Here is a 12,294-nt window from a genome sequence, read left to right on the forward strand (position 1 = left end):
AAAAATGCTGCAGCTTCTCGTCAGATACGGATAAACCTCTTGTCTCTACTCTTTGGTTTATTTGACACTCTTCTTGGCCTCCAGGAGCCGAGTTAAAATAAACAACATTTCCCTTTTTAACCACAAACACAACCAATAAAACTCCAGCCTGGAGACAAAGTAGAGAGCTGTTATTTTAGGATCCGGCCTATTATGCTGGTTAATAATTCAGCATTGTGCGTCATCAAAGAGAGTATGACAAACACACACACACACACACGTGTCAATACCCTCCTTGTAGGGGGCCTGTTAGCCACAACACATCCGCCCTGAGGTGGGACACATTTGCATACTCGGCACAGACTTGCATTTCAGGAACGTGTTGCGTGGCCTCCGAGCTTTTAAAATACACTTCAGTGAAGCGGGTTCATGCTTTTTAAAGAAATGTGACTGTAAACAATGTGAAAGTGCAGAAGACAGCTTGAGTATTATTTTTTTTTTTTTTGAGCATAACTACAACATGTCACGTTTCTTCGAGCGAGCTCAGAAGCAGAATCTCATTTGGCGCTAGACGAGATTTCTGCTGGTGCGTGACGTCTTCATCTGTGTCGGCGACTGAAAACAAACACTCAGCAGATATTCATCAATACATTTTATTTTACTCTTTTTTTTGTCCTTTTAATAGTAAGTAAATGATCTGGGGATAAGACCACTGATCTGTGATAAACTAATTTCACTGACTGACTAACTGAACGCACATGTACACACACACACGTCTAAAATAGGTGCATCAGGTTCGCGTAGAGGGAGGGAACTACTTGAACAGGGAAAGTGAGCTGGCCTGCTGTGCATGCATGCGAGTGATGGGAATATGCATATGAATGCACAGAATCAATAAAGTATGTTTCCACAGCCATGAATACAGAGTGCATCCCTCCCTTTATTAAACACACCAGTGGGATTATTATTCCCCTCTTTCTTTGGTCACGCTCGATCTCTCCTCTCGTCTGTCAGACACACTCCTCTGCAAACGGCCCCCTGCTGTTTGCTTTTAATTTCTCTCTGTGGCTCCTAATTTCACGTCGTGTCTTTCCGGGATCACTTCTATTCTGAGTTATGATAAGTGAATCAGACTCTGCAGCAGCCGTCTTCAAAACCACCTGCAGGGTTTTTGTTTTTTCTTCATCAGCAGTCCGTAGGTGGCCGTCAATCTGCTCAACTTGTGTTTTAAAAAAAAAAAAAAAAAAGACAAATAGTGATGAACTGAATTAATTGTGAGTTATTTGACATTGTGCTATTTTGTTTGGAGAATCTTTTTCCTGTCACCTGTGGGAACAACTGTCTTCTCTTCCTGAGTGTCCTCACAGCCAGCTGCTCTTTATACCTCTGAGTTTCCTTTTCCACGCTCTTCTCAACCTCGCACCTTTTCTCAGCCTAAAGACTATTGCTTCCCAAACACCTCACAGAGTCGCACTGAGCACTCAAGTGCCTTTAATTGATCACTTCAGAGGTAAACAGCTCTGCGTGGCGTGAAGTCCCCCACCAGGGAGGACGCACGAGCCGGGAGGACAGATGTGAGTAAAAATGTGCCCGGGAAATGAATTAGTTTTCGTGTTAGCCGACAGATATCGGAACGTTTTTGGGGGAAAACGAAACATAAGGAGAGAGAGGTCAGTCTGTCGTTTAGAAATGTTTCCAACCAAGCGGCTGATAAACACTTAGATAGATAGATAGATAGATACTTTATTGATCCCGAGGGAAATTCAAGTTTACTTACAGCTTTAACGTACGGTTGATGAACGTAGCGGCCATGTTGGATTCTTACTTCGGCTGCTCTGAGTTCCCCCGACTTTCCGACTAGTAAATACGACTTCAGGGGGGCTGAACTGGGAATGTCCCACTTCCCAGTTCAGCTCGAACGCAGCTACAGTCCGGTGAGCAGCTTCACTCCATGCTGAGTGGAGATCACGATAAAAGAGTGCAGAAGAACATTCACTCACTGTGTATTTTCCTTTCCTGCTGTGTTCTCCCAGCACCCTGACTTATACTGACTTGTGTACCAGTGAGCTGTCGGGAAGAATTCCAGGTGAAGCGGGACCATAACATGCAGCTCAAACCTTCAGGAAGTTTTGTGCAAATGTGAATGTCAGGCATTAAAGGGGGATGTTGTATTCAGAGGCTCTTGCATTTTGACCGTGTTAGCCACAGCATGCACTTTTGAACTTTTCCTCTTTTTCCGCTGTCCTCTTAATGTCTTGCTGCAAAAGAAAAAGTTGAGTGAAAGTGCACAAAGTGATGATTGTTAGTTCAACAGATGAGTAAAAAAAAAACCCTCTTCTCTCCGTGTCTCGTTACTTAGTGGATCCTAACTTTCCTCGGGGCTTGAGGCGTTGCTCTATATCATTGGAGACCGTTTATGTGCAAAGAGACCTGGGGGGTTTGGAGTTGTGTGTGTGTGTGTCTTGTTATAAAGAACACACACAAAGCTAATGACCAGCTACATGCTTTTAAACAAAATCCTTGAGTGAAAGCAAACGACGGGTGAGCGACAGAATGAGGAGAGACGTGGGATGAAGAAGAGAGCTCGCTTTAAAAAGAAGTCATGTGACAGTCCACTGAGAACATACAGTACTGAGGCTATACTGTAAACAGCAGCTGACTTGTTCTGTGCATGTGTGTATATACTGTACGTCTGCCACTAACAGCTCATTTGTGTTTCCTCAGCCTGGAGGTTAAAGATGAAGCATGCAGTTATTGTTTAAGCCGTGCTACAAGGTCAAAGTGTAAGAAAAAGGATAAAAGGCCGGAGAGCATGTACAACAAGCCTCCGAGCACAACGGCTGCTTATTCAGATTAATTGCAGAAAGCTATTTGTTTCGTCCCCTTCATTTCCTCCTGCAGATGGAGAGCTGATGTATCAATGCTGCCCCTGTGGGCCGCCATCGGATGAATTATGTAACAGCCTCGCGGGGTTATGAAGACGACTTTGCAGGAGAAAAAGTAGTCACGCTGCCGTCGTGATAACTCACAACATATCCTCTGTATACTTAGAGAGGTGGCAGCATGTAAAGCCTGCGTTAGTGTGCACGCTGGGTGACTCACTGCAGGCCCTTTTAACGGACAGCCACTGCTGACACACTGCGAAGAAAAAGCACAGTGGGTCATTCCCTGGAAGCGTCATTAAAAACGCTGTAAAAACTCAATCAGTCGTGAAATTTAGTTAATGAGATTTCATACCAGCGAGGTCGTTTCATGTATCAGTAAGAGAACGACTACGCTCTCGTGTTCTTCAAGGTCAAGAAGAGAGTGTTGGACAAATGAAATATTCCATTTTTAAACTGAATGAAACTTCTTCTGCCCCGACAGAAGCCCCGCTCAGGTGTCTCATCCACGCTGTTCGTCCAGGCCGGACTCGCGTCCAAGTGTCCAAGCTGCAGAAATTTGAACTCTGCCATAAAACAGAGAGAGCCTAAACTCTCTCTCTCTCACTCTCTCTCTCTCTCTCTCTCCCTCTGTCTCTCTGCTCCTCGCTCTGCCTCTCTCTCTGCTCCTCGCTCTGCCTCTCTCTCTGCTCCTCGCTCTGCCTCTTCAGATGTTGTTGACTTGGTGTTGTTCATGTATTTGCTGCACGTTTTGTTGTTTCATTCTTTGCAGGTCCGTTTGCCTTAGTTGGCCAACACAGTGTAAACAGTAAATGAATCACTATCTGCACATACTGTACACATACTATAGAGCAGTCACACTGAGGCATGTCCACACGGGAACATCAGGTTCTTGTTAAAGTGCACTCAAACAATCCCCTGCAGCAAACTATAAGGAATGTTATTTCATGCTTTAATATAGCACAATCTCAGTTTCTTTTATTTTACCTAAAGGACACTTTTATTAGTATTTTTTGCATGTATTTTTTTCAGACTGTCACCTTTTCAAAGATGAGTTAAAACCCTTTTATTTTGGCGGTTTGAACATAAAGTACTGCAGCAGCCACAGTTCCCCTCTCCGTCTCCCTCGCTGCCTGTCTCACCCGTTGCCTCATTTACTCTTCAAAGGCAGAGCAGAGCATCTGTCTATTACGAGGAGCCCAGGGCGCTCTGCAGAGTTGTGTTAAGTAATAACAAGCAGTGACGTCAAAGGCTCTCCGTCTGAGCCAGGAAGAGGGAGGGCAGGGATGAAGGCGAGGGAGGAGGAGAGCAGGCAGACGTGGAAGCGGTAGTGTGTGAAAATCCTCCTCTGCTTGTGTGTCACTCGCCCTTCTTCTGTTTATGTGTCAATACTGTCAAGTGAAGCAGAGAAAACAAACAGTGTGCAGATAAATATTGATTAATCTGAAGCGTGAAAGACTGAGGCGGCTTCCGTGTCTCCTCTTTCTTCCTGTAAACCTGCTTTTTTTCCCCCCACATCAGTTCAGGAGAAAGCTGTTTGTTTATGCTCCCTCACACATGCTGCTGTTTCGTCCTATCACAGGAGGCGGCACGTTTATGTCAGAGCCTCTGTTCATGCCCTGTTGTCAGGGTGAAATCCCGTTTGATTTTTTTGTTTTGGAAGCTCGAGGACAAATGTGCGTCTTGAAATGCAGCATTCTTCTGAAGGTGACCTTTAACTCGCAGCGCTGTGAAGGCATAATCAGAAACCCCCCCACACACCTGCTTTTCTGCTTTCTTACCTTTAAGAACTGGCCTGCATGGACTTTGTTGTTCTCACTCAGTGGCAACACAGCTGAACTTAAACCGTCAACTTAAGCCTGATTGAGTTTCAAAGCCCTGAAAATGAGCAACAACATTTGGCAAATTACTCCATTTAACGTAATTTCTCCCTCCGCCCACATTCTCGCTCCTGGAGTCGAAGCACAGATTTCAACTGAAGGCCGATTGGGCGGGATTAGAGATCTTAGGGTGTTACACTCCTTCATAAGCACAAGCGACAGAAGAGGCAGTGAGTAGAGGATACATTAGAGGATTAACCCCCTAAGACAATATAGCAGTCTTAACATGTGTCATTATGGCCGCTGACCTTGCTCCTGACAGGAGCAGCTATGTGTTACAAACTCAGAAGACAAGAGCGTGCACACTTCAAGAAAAGACATTTGCGTCGCTGTGAACTAGCATGAAAAGCAGCCATCAGAGAAAGCCCGTGGTTTGATGGTAGAGGACGTGAGACATTGGATTGAGCTGAGCCATTTACAGTAAACAACCCCGGAGGCCTTGCCAGGACGCTGGAAGTCGCAGCCTCGCTGGCAGCCAACAAACTCTCCCACCCACTTCACCTCCAGGCTGGATAGTGAATCTGAATCCACAGGGCAATGTCGAGGCGTATAATCTCTCCTCCATAGCAGCCCGCTCTGATCTATAGTCTGTCTCATGTGTCTGATCCCCGCAGCACTCTCCAATGGAGCCCTTTCACACACATTCACGGAGAAAGTAAACGAGCGCATGACTCCGCTCGGCAAACGTAAAGTGCTTGAAGAATGTATAAAAGTGTGTTCTGTCAGCAGGGCTGAGCAGATCCAGCAGCACAGGCGCAAGCGGCTGTGATGAGGCTCACGCTGCATGTCGTCAACAGACGTGAATAGAAACGCCGTAACGACAGAGAGCTAAAGGGATATTCTGAAACCTGGACACTGTTTTTAGATATTCCCGGGTGGAATAAGACCGGCGGATTATCTCAGCGTGAAGCCGCAAAACAGACCGCGAGGGCTGCGACGTCCCTCGTTCAAAATACATCTGCTGAAATGGCTTCGCTGTTCAAAGAGCAGCTCAGGTTTTTATTGTTGATGTCTGACAACAGTGGTGGGGAAGGAGAGCGGCCCTTTTTTAAAGCTTCAGAACTTCCTGATAGCGTCCATGATGTCTTTTTAATAATAGTGGAAAGTATTGACGATGGAAGATGTTAACAGCCTCAATTTAAAGTGTCAAATGGGAGGTTTTTATAATGGGCGGGGGGGTTTCGGATTATAACAGGCTGGGCTGAGACACAGCGGACAAACGTGACATCTTTCACAGAGACCGACGCCTGACTCTGAAATCGTGAATGTCTCTCTGTCTTACTGTAAGATTAAAAAAAGGGGAAACTTGGAAAGTGTCTGACCACATTATTAGTTAGTTCCAATGACGTGGTCAGACACTGAGTGGACATACTTTAATCGGGCACAGTTATTTTAGAGCGCAGGCTGTTATAAGGCTGTCAGCTATATGAGCCACTGGACCAACTCCAAAACCTTTGACCCATTAGTCCTTTACAGGCAGAAGTATTTAGACAGAGGGCTAAGGTCTAAATGACCAGATTTAAACTTCAACATATGCACCAATTCCTATTTTCTATCTTTAAATCAACCTATTAAAACATGTTTTTTTTGCTTTGTGACATGTTAAAGTCTGCTTCAGTGGCATTCACAATAAGGACACTTTAAATAGTTGTGTAAAGGACTTAAAATAAACTGTGCACAGCTTACTACTATTTCCTTTTCCAAGACAAACAGTAGTGTTAAGTTACTGTGACATCGCACAGCAGTGACTTCATGGCATGCACATACACTTCGGTGTGTTAGTGCTCTTTAAATTTGGCAACAGCGTGCGTGCAGCCGAGCGATGACGTGCGCAGCCTACATCAGCACCTTGGATACGGGCACACCATTCACCGTAGGGCTCCTGCCCCGTTTTGGACCAATCAGCGCGTGTGTTTTCCAGATAGCATTCAGCACCACCCACACGGCTGCCAGCTGTATTGTTCCGCTATACAGGGAATCTCCTCTCAGGCAATATGCATTCATCACAGCTCCTGCAGTTTTCCGATCGCAGGGCACGTAACACGGAGGGTTATAGTCTGTGACATAAAAACAAAGGGTGGGACACAAAATGACATTACAGTCTGCTCTGATGTCTCTGCTGTGTGGCCTTAGAATAAACGTGTCCGGACACAGAGCAGCAGCATCTAAATGAAATGAAAAAGGTCCATATGTCTGATCCCTCCCAAATGATCCAGGATGTTTAGGAAAGAGAAAGTTATGATGGCACAGCTTCTGCTAGCCTATTATTTTCACACTTATAAAAGTGTTTATTGGAGATGATCAAAACACGAGCAGGATTTCTCTTTATGTAATAGTCTGCCGTTTCTTTCTTCACATTAATTACTTTGGCATTTTGCTGTCACCACAGACCTAGGTTATCTCTGACGCAGGCGCTCATCATAGGCGGCTCTCCCGTTTCACAGGATCATATGTCTGTGGTGGACGGCGCTCGCCGTCCAATGAGCGGGCGGCTGCGGGGGGCGGGACTTGCGCGTCGGACCAATCGACGCCGCTTGTATTGTTTTGACCTCTGAAGCCGCATCACCGCCTACCTCGTGCCCGTGGCGGAGGAAAGCTATAAATACAGGCAGCGCTGCATCAGGAGGGGGACGAAGTTGCAAAACTCCCGACAAGGAGGGAGCTACTCTGCAAGCCTGCTGAAAAGAGGAAAAAAAACAAAAACACATTAAGAATAGAAACCGAAGCTCACCACCAACGCCAATCCTCTAAAACCTTCATGTACTGGAATACTTTTTTTGTAACGTTGATATTATATTCTATGTGAAGAAAGTATTTATACTTCATTTTCTATTTGCACTAACAAACGGTACTTCAGAACTACTGAGCATCTTTATTTTTTACAAAAAGTAAGTATTTCCTTTCTGCTGTTTGTGCTGTGATTGATTTTAATCGTCCTTTTCTGCCTGCTGTCTTACTGTGGCTGTATTCATAAGCTGATTTGCTGCGTCAGTCCACGAACTTAGGGAGGGGTGTGTGTGTGCGTGTGTGAGGGAGAGAGAAAGATAGAAAAGAGATGATTTGTATCCAATACAGTTTATGCGACAAAACTATGGTACATGTCCGTTAAATTCTGATTGAAAGATTAATGACAACAATGTCTCTGCAGAGACTCGACGTGCGTCAGCTGTCGCAAATTCACCGTTATTGTAGGCTATATTATTATTATTATTTTAATGTGTCAGTGTCCTGCAGGCTTTTCTAAGCAGTGCATATTCTGCCAAATTGTCTCCAAATCCGTTCAAACTCGATGAAACCGATCAAACGAATCAGGATCTTCATATTTACAGGCTGTGATCAGGACCTGGAGCCATTTCGCAATCGTCAGGAATCTCCTCTGGGTTTTTGTTCTTGGGGGCAGCATTCATCAGAGAGGCGTTAAAAGATGCCTTTCAGTCCTGTGTTGGATGCTTTTCCTCCATACGTGATTTAAATAAATCAATTTCAAGCTTCTTCTTTTTTTTTCTTTCTGCGGTTTCCCCTCTCAGTCCAGCTCTTCTCTTAAGACGACGACTAATTGAATTGAGCTGCAACGTGGGTGACATTTACGTTTCATCCGTTTAACGTGTCGTCTCCTCCCTCTGTGTGCAGCAGCCAAACATATGGGTGTAGCCACAGTGGGTTAAGTCTCATTTCGACATTGTTTGTAGTCGTTGAAGCGCTCCGACTGATCCGCTGCGCTTTACGCGTAACGCACCGTCCACAGTGACGACACGAGCGGAAACTTAACAGTCCACCTAGATGCTTCCCTTTCTAACACATCCTGCAGTTTGCCTTGTTGACGAGGCACCTTCTCGCTGAAATTGAGCGTTTCCTCTGATTTGAACAGCCTGAATGTAGTCTCCCTGCTGCACGGAGGATATCTGGTGTTATGTAACAGGATTCCCTAGTCCTCCTGCGAGCTCTGTGTACTCAATACCTACTTTTATTAGCTTCAGGTGAATCTAATATTTGCAATTTCCTGTGAACTGAAAAGATAGTAAACACAGGGCTCGACGAGCGGCACAGTTTCATCCTGTCTGGTTGTTGCTGTAAAATTCTGCTTTGTTGTCCTGTGGTGTGACACTCGACATCTGAGCTCGCAGCAGTCAAAACTGTAAACCGCACTCCGACTTCAGACAGCCTCGTTAATAATTAAAGATCACTCGCTTCTACCTCTGTGACATCAAGCAGCCAAAGAGGAGCACTGACCTGAACAGATCTGTCCGTCTTGAATCTTCACCACTGAAAAGTTTAACATTTTAAATCTGACTTTGTTCAATTGTTTTTTTTAAACAATGTTTTTATTTCTTTGACTTGTTGCAGGAAACAATTATCACACCCTGTAGAAGGACGCCTCTTCTACAAAACCAGCACTTTGCTTTGGAACTGTTTTGTTCGACTCCTGGTTATTTCGCCATCCTGCTTTGTTAACCACGGATAAACGAAGCAGACCCGGCGGACACTTTCAAGGTCAGACACGTCGAATCTTCACGCACCTGGTAAACGTCAGCAGTTAGCTATGCAGCTTGAAATCCAAGTAGCTCTCAACTTCATCATCTCCTACCTGTACAACAAGCTCCCGAGGCGTAGGGTCAACATTTTCGGCGAGGAGCTGGAGAGGCAGCTGAAGCAGAAATACGAGGGACACTGGTACCCAGACAAGCCATACAAGGGCTCAGGATTCAGATGCATCCATGTCGGGGAGAAGGTGGACCCGGTGGTGGAGAAGGCAGCCAAAGAAAGCGGGTTGGACATTGACGATGTCCGCAACAACCTTCCCCAGGACCTCAGCGTGTGGATTGACCCCTTCGAGGTGTCCTATCAGATCGGGGAGAAGGGGCCGGTCAAAGTATTGTACGTTGACGACAGCAATGAAAGTGGAGCGAACAGTGGGGGGCTTGATCTGGACAAGGAGATCAAGAACAGTTTCAACCCTGACGCGCAGGTCTTCATGCCCATCAACGAGCCCGTGAGCGGGGCTTCCCCCGGCTCCAGCTCCCCCTCTCCTCCTTTCGGCCACTCTGCTGCCGTCAGCCCCACCTTCATGCCCCGCTCCACGCAGCCTTTAACCTTCACGACAGCCACCTTCGCCGCCACCAAGTTTGGCTCCACTAAAATGAAGAGCAGCGGACGAACCAACAACAACAACAACAGCAGTGGCGGCAGCGGCGGCGCCAGCAGTGCTGGGAACAAGGTGGCCCGTACCTCTCCCACCAACCTGGGCCTGAATGTGAACAGTCTGCTGAAACAGAAAGCCATCTCCACCTCCATGCACTCTCTGTACGGGTTGGGCCTGGGAGTGCAGCCGCCGCAGCAGCAGCAGCAGCAGCACCAGAAGCCCTCCGCCCTGTCCCCCAATGCCAAGGAGTTTGTGTTCCCCAGCCTTCAGGGCCAGGGCAGCCAGAGCGCTCTCTTCCCCGGGGACAGCGCTCTCAGCCTCAGCCCGCTGCAGTACAGCAATGCCTTCGACGTGTTTGCGGCCTACGGTGGCCTTAACGACAAGTCCCTTATGGATGGCTTGAATTTCAGCTTGAACAACATGCAGTATTCTAACCAGCAATTCCAGCCAGTGATGGCCAACTAGTACTTAGTAAAGGTACTACTTAAGCTACTACTTCACACAGAAACGACCAGAGATAATGTGACGGGGAGAAAAACACAAAATGCACATTTAGAAAAAGTAAAAAAAAAAAAAAAAAAAAAAAAGTAAACAAGAACAGAATGTCATCGATAAAAGGAAAAAAAGAGACTTGCCAGCTGTACGATCTGTCACGAGTCTAAGAGCATGAGCCCGAGGGTGAATTCCTCTGCCCCCTTGAGTTATTTACCTTTAGTACGAGATGTCCACGCTTGGTTATCTAAACATGCATCATTGTTTTGTTTTTTTTCTTTTGCCAACCAAGCACAAAACTATTTTTTTTATGTTACTGTTTTAAGAATATAAAGAAAAGAAGAAAAAAAAAAAAACACCACCACAAGTCATGGCCTCTTTCAGTATTTAAACAAAACTGGACACCGCCAATTTTTTCAAGAAATTGGCATAAATAAGTGGGATTTCCTGGTCTTTTTTCTAATTGTATAATTTAATTTAGTACAGAGTTTGTAAAATATCAGAGTATCTATTGTTTCTACGACATGGTATTGCATTTATATCTTTTTACTACTCCAGTGATCTGTGATGGCTGCAGCAACTTTATGTTTTCTTTTTTTATTGAAATTATAAAAATGAATCCATCTTTAAAAAAAACAAAAAAAACAAATAAAAAAACAAATAAAAATAAAAAAACATTGACTATTCGAAAGATTGTGTACAGAATATTCCGTAGTGGTGGGATTTAAGAATATTTGCTTTTTTGAAAAAAAAACATAAGAGTTGTATTTTCTGTTAAGAGTTTAAAGATTTTTGCTATATTATGGACAAAATGTAATCGTATATTAATTTTGTACCTACATTGTGCAATACTTGATAAAAACAAACGGTATAACAAAGTATTTGGAGTCAGTGTCTTACATGTTAAGAGGGACTGATAGTTTATTAAGTTTGTATTAAAAGGCTTGAAAATAATTCCTCTGGTTCAGTTCGTCATTGGTCGTCGTGGTTGATCAGCTGATCTGTGGGGAACACTGAAGGGACATGTCCCAACACGTCTCGTGTCTTCTGTCTTAAAGTCAGAAGAATCCGTAAGCTAACTGATGGTTTGTTATGTCGGTAGCTAGCGTTCATTAACGACGCAGAGATCTCGTCTGATTTGTGCGTTCGACAAACACTCGATGAGATAACGTCCTCTGACACCATCATATTCTCCACATATCACATTTATTAGTCCACAAGCGTCCCCGTCCACAAACCCCTCGGTGACATTTGTTTTCAGCATGCAGGCTGTGCAGGCTAACGGATGCCCTCGGGCCGAGTGTCATCACACACACACACACACACACACACATGGATGGATCATATCATGGAGTGTGACTGTGTGGAGCCTGATAACCTCGTAAACTAAAGCCCTGGCTTCATATGCACGCCGAGGCCGTTAGCTAACAGGCTGCTAAATCATGCAGCATGTTGCAGGATCACATATTAACTCCACAGACGAGAGGCAGAGACCGGCAGAGCTCAGCTCTCTGATGCAGACGCAGATACGCTGCAGGTGGAAGAAGGACATGTTTCAGTATCTTCAGACTGTGTGAGTGACGGGTTCAAGGCAAATCACAGCAAAACACCTGCTGAAGTGCGTTCATGTAAGACGACTTCATCCCTGCTCGCTCCACGGTGCTGTTCACCATCTGACCTTGTCGATGGTGGGGGGATGAGATTACACCCCCCCCTCCCTCCCTCCTTCCCCCTCCTCCCTCCAAGTAGTAATCAGAGTAAATTATTAACTCTTATGATAGAACGCATCAGCACTAAAACCTGCTCAGGAGAGTGTAGCCGAATGCAAATCTGCTCAGTAACGTTTCACCCAGTGTCCCGGAGGATGTGGCCTGTTAATGGATTACTGGCAGCTCTTTTTACGTGAGGTAGAATGAGATCC

The 12,294-nt window shown here is 45.3% G+C and overlaps 1 protein-coding gene across 2 annotated transcripts in view; it reads left to right on the forward strand.

Moving 5' to 3' along the window:
- LOC306837795 (protein Tob1-like) overlaps window positions 1–11,327 on the forward strand; it is a 35,614-nt gene extending 24,287 nt beyond the window's left edge. Inside the window, exons 1-2 of one of the 2 annotated variants that reach the window (XM_079365597.1) lie at window positions 7,317–7,629; window positions 9,086–11,327. In XM_079365597.1, coding sequence (XP_079221723.1) covers window positions 9,282–10,346 — 1,065 coding nt within the window. In that variant the 5' untranslated portion in view covers window positions 7,317–7,629; window positions 9,086–9,281 and the 3' untranslated portion in view covers window positions 10,347–11,327. Of the gene's footprint in view, window positions 1–7,316; window positions 7,630–9,085 lie in introns of those variants that run through there. The other variant, XM_079365598.1, reaches the window with a different exon arrangement.
- The last annotated feature ends 967 nt before the right edge of the window (window positions 11,328–12,294 follow it).

Source organism: Symphodus melops (assembly GCF_947650265.1).
Source record: "Symphodus melops genome assembly, chromosome: 17".
NCBI lineage: Eukaryota > Metazoa > Chordata > Actinopteri > Labriformes > Labridae > Symphodus > Symphodus melops.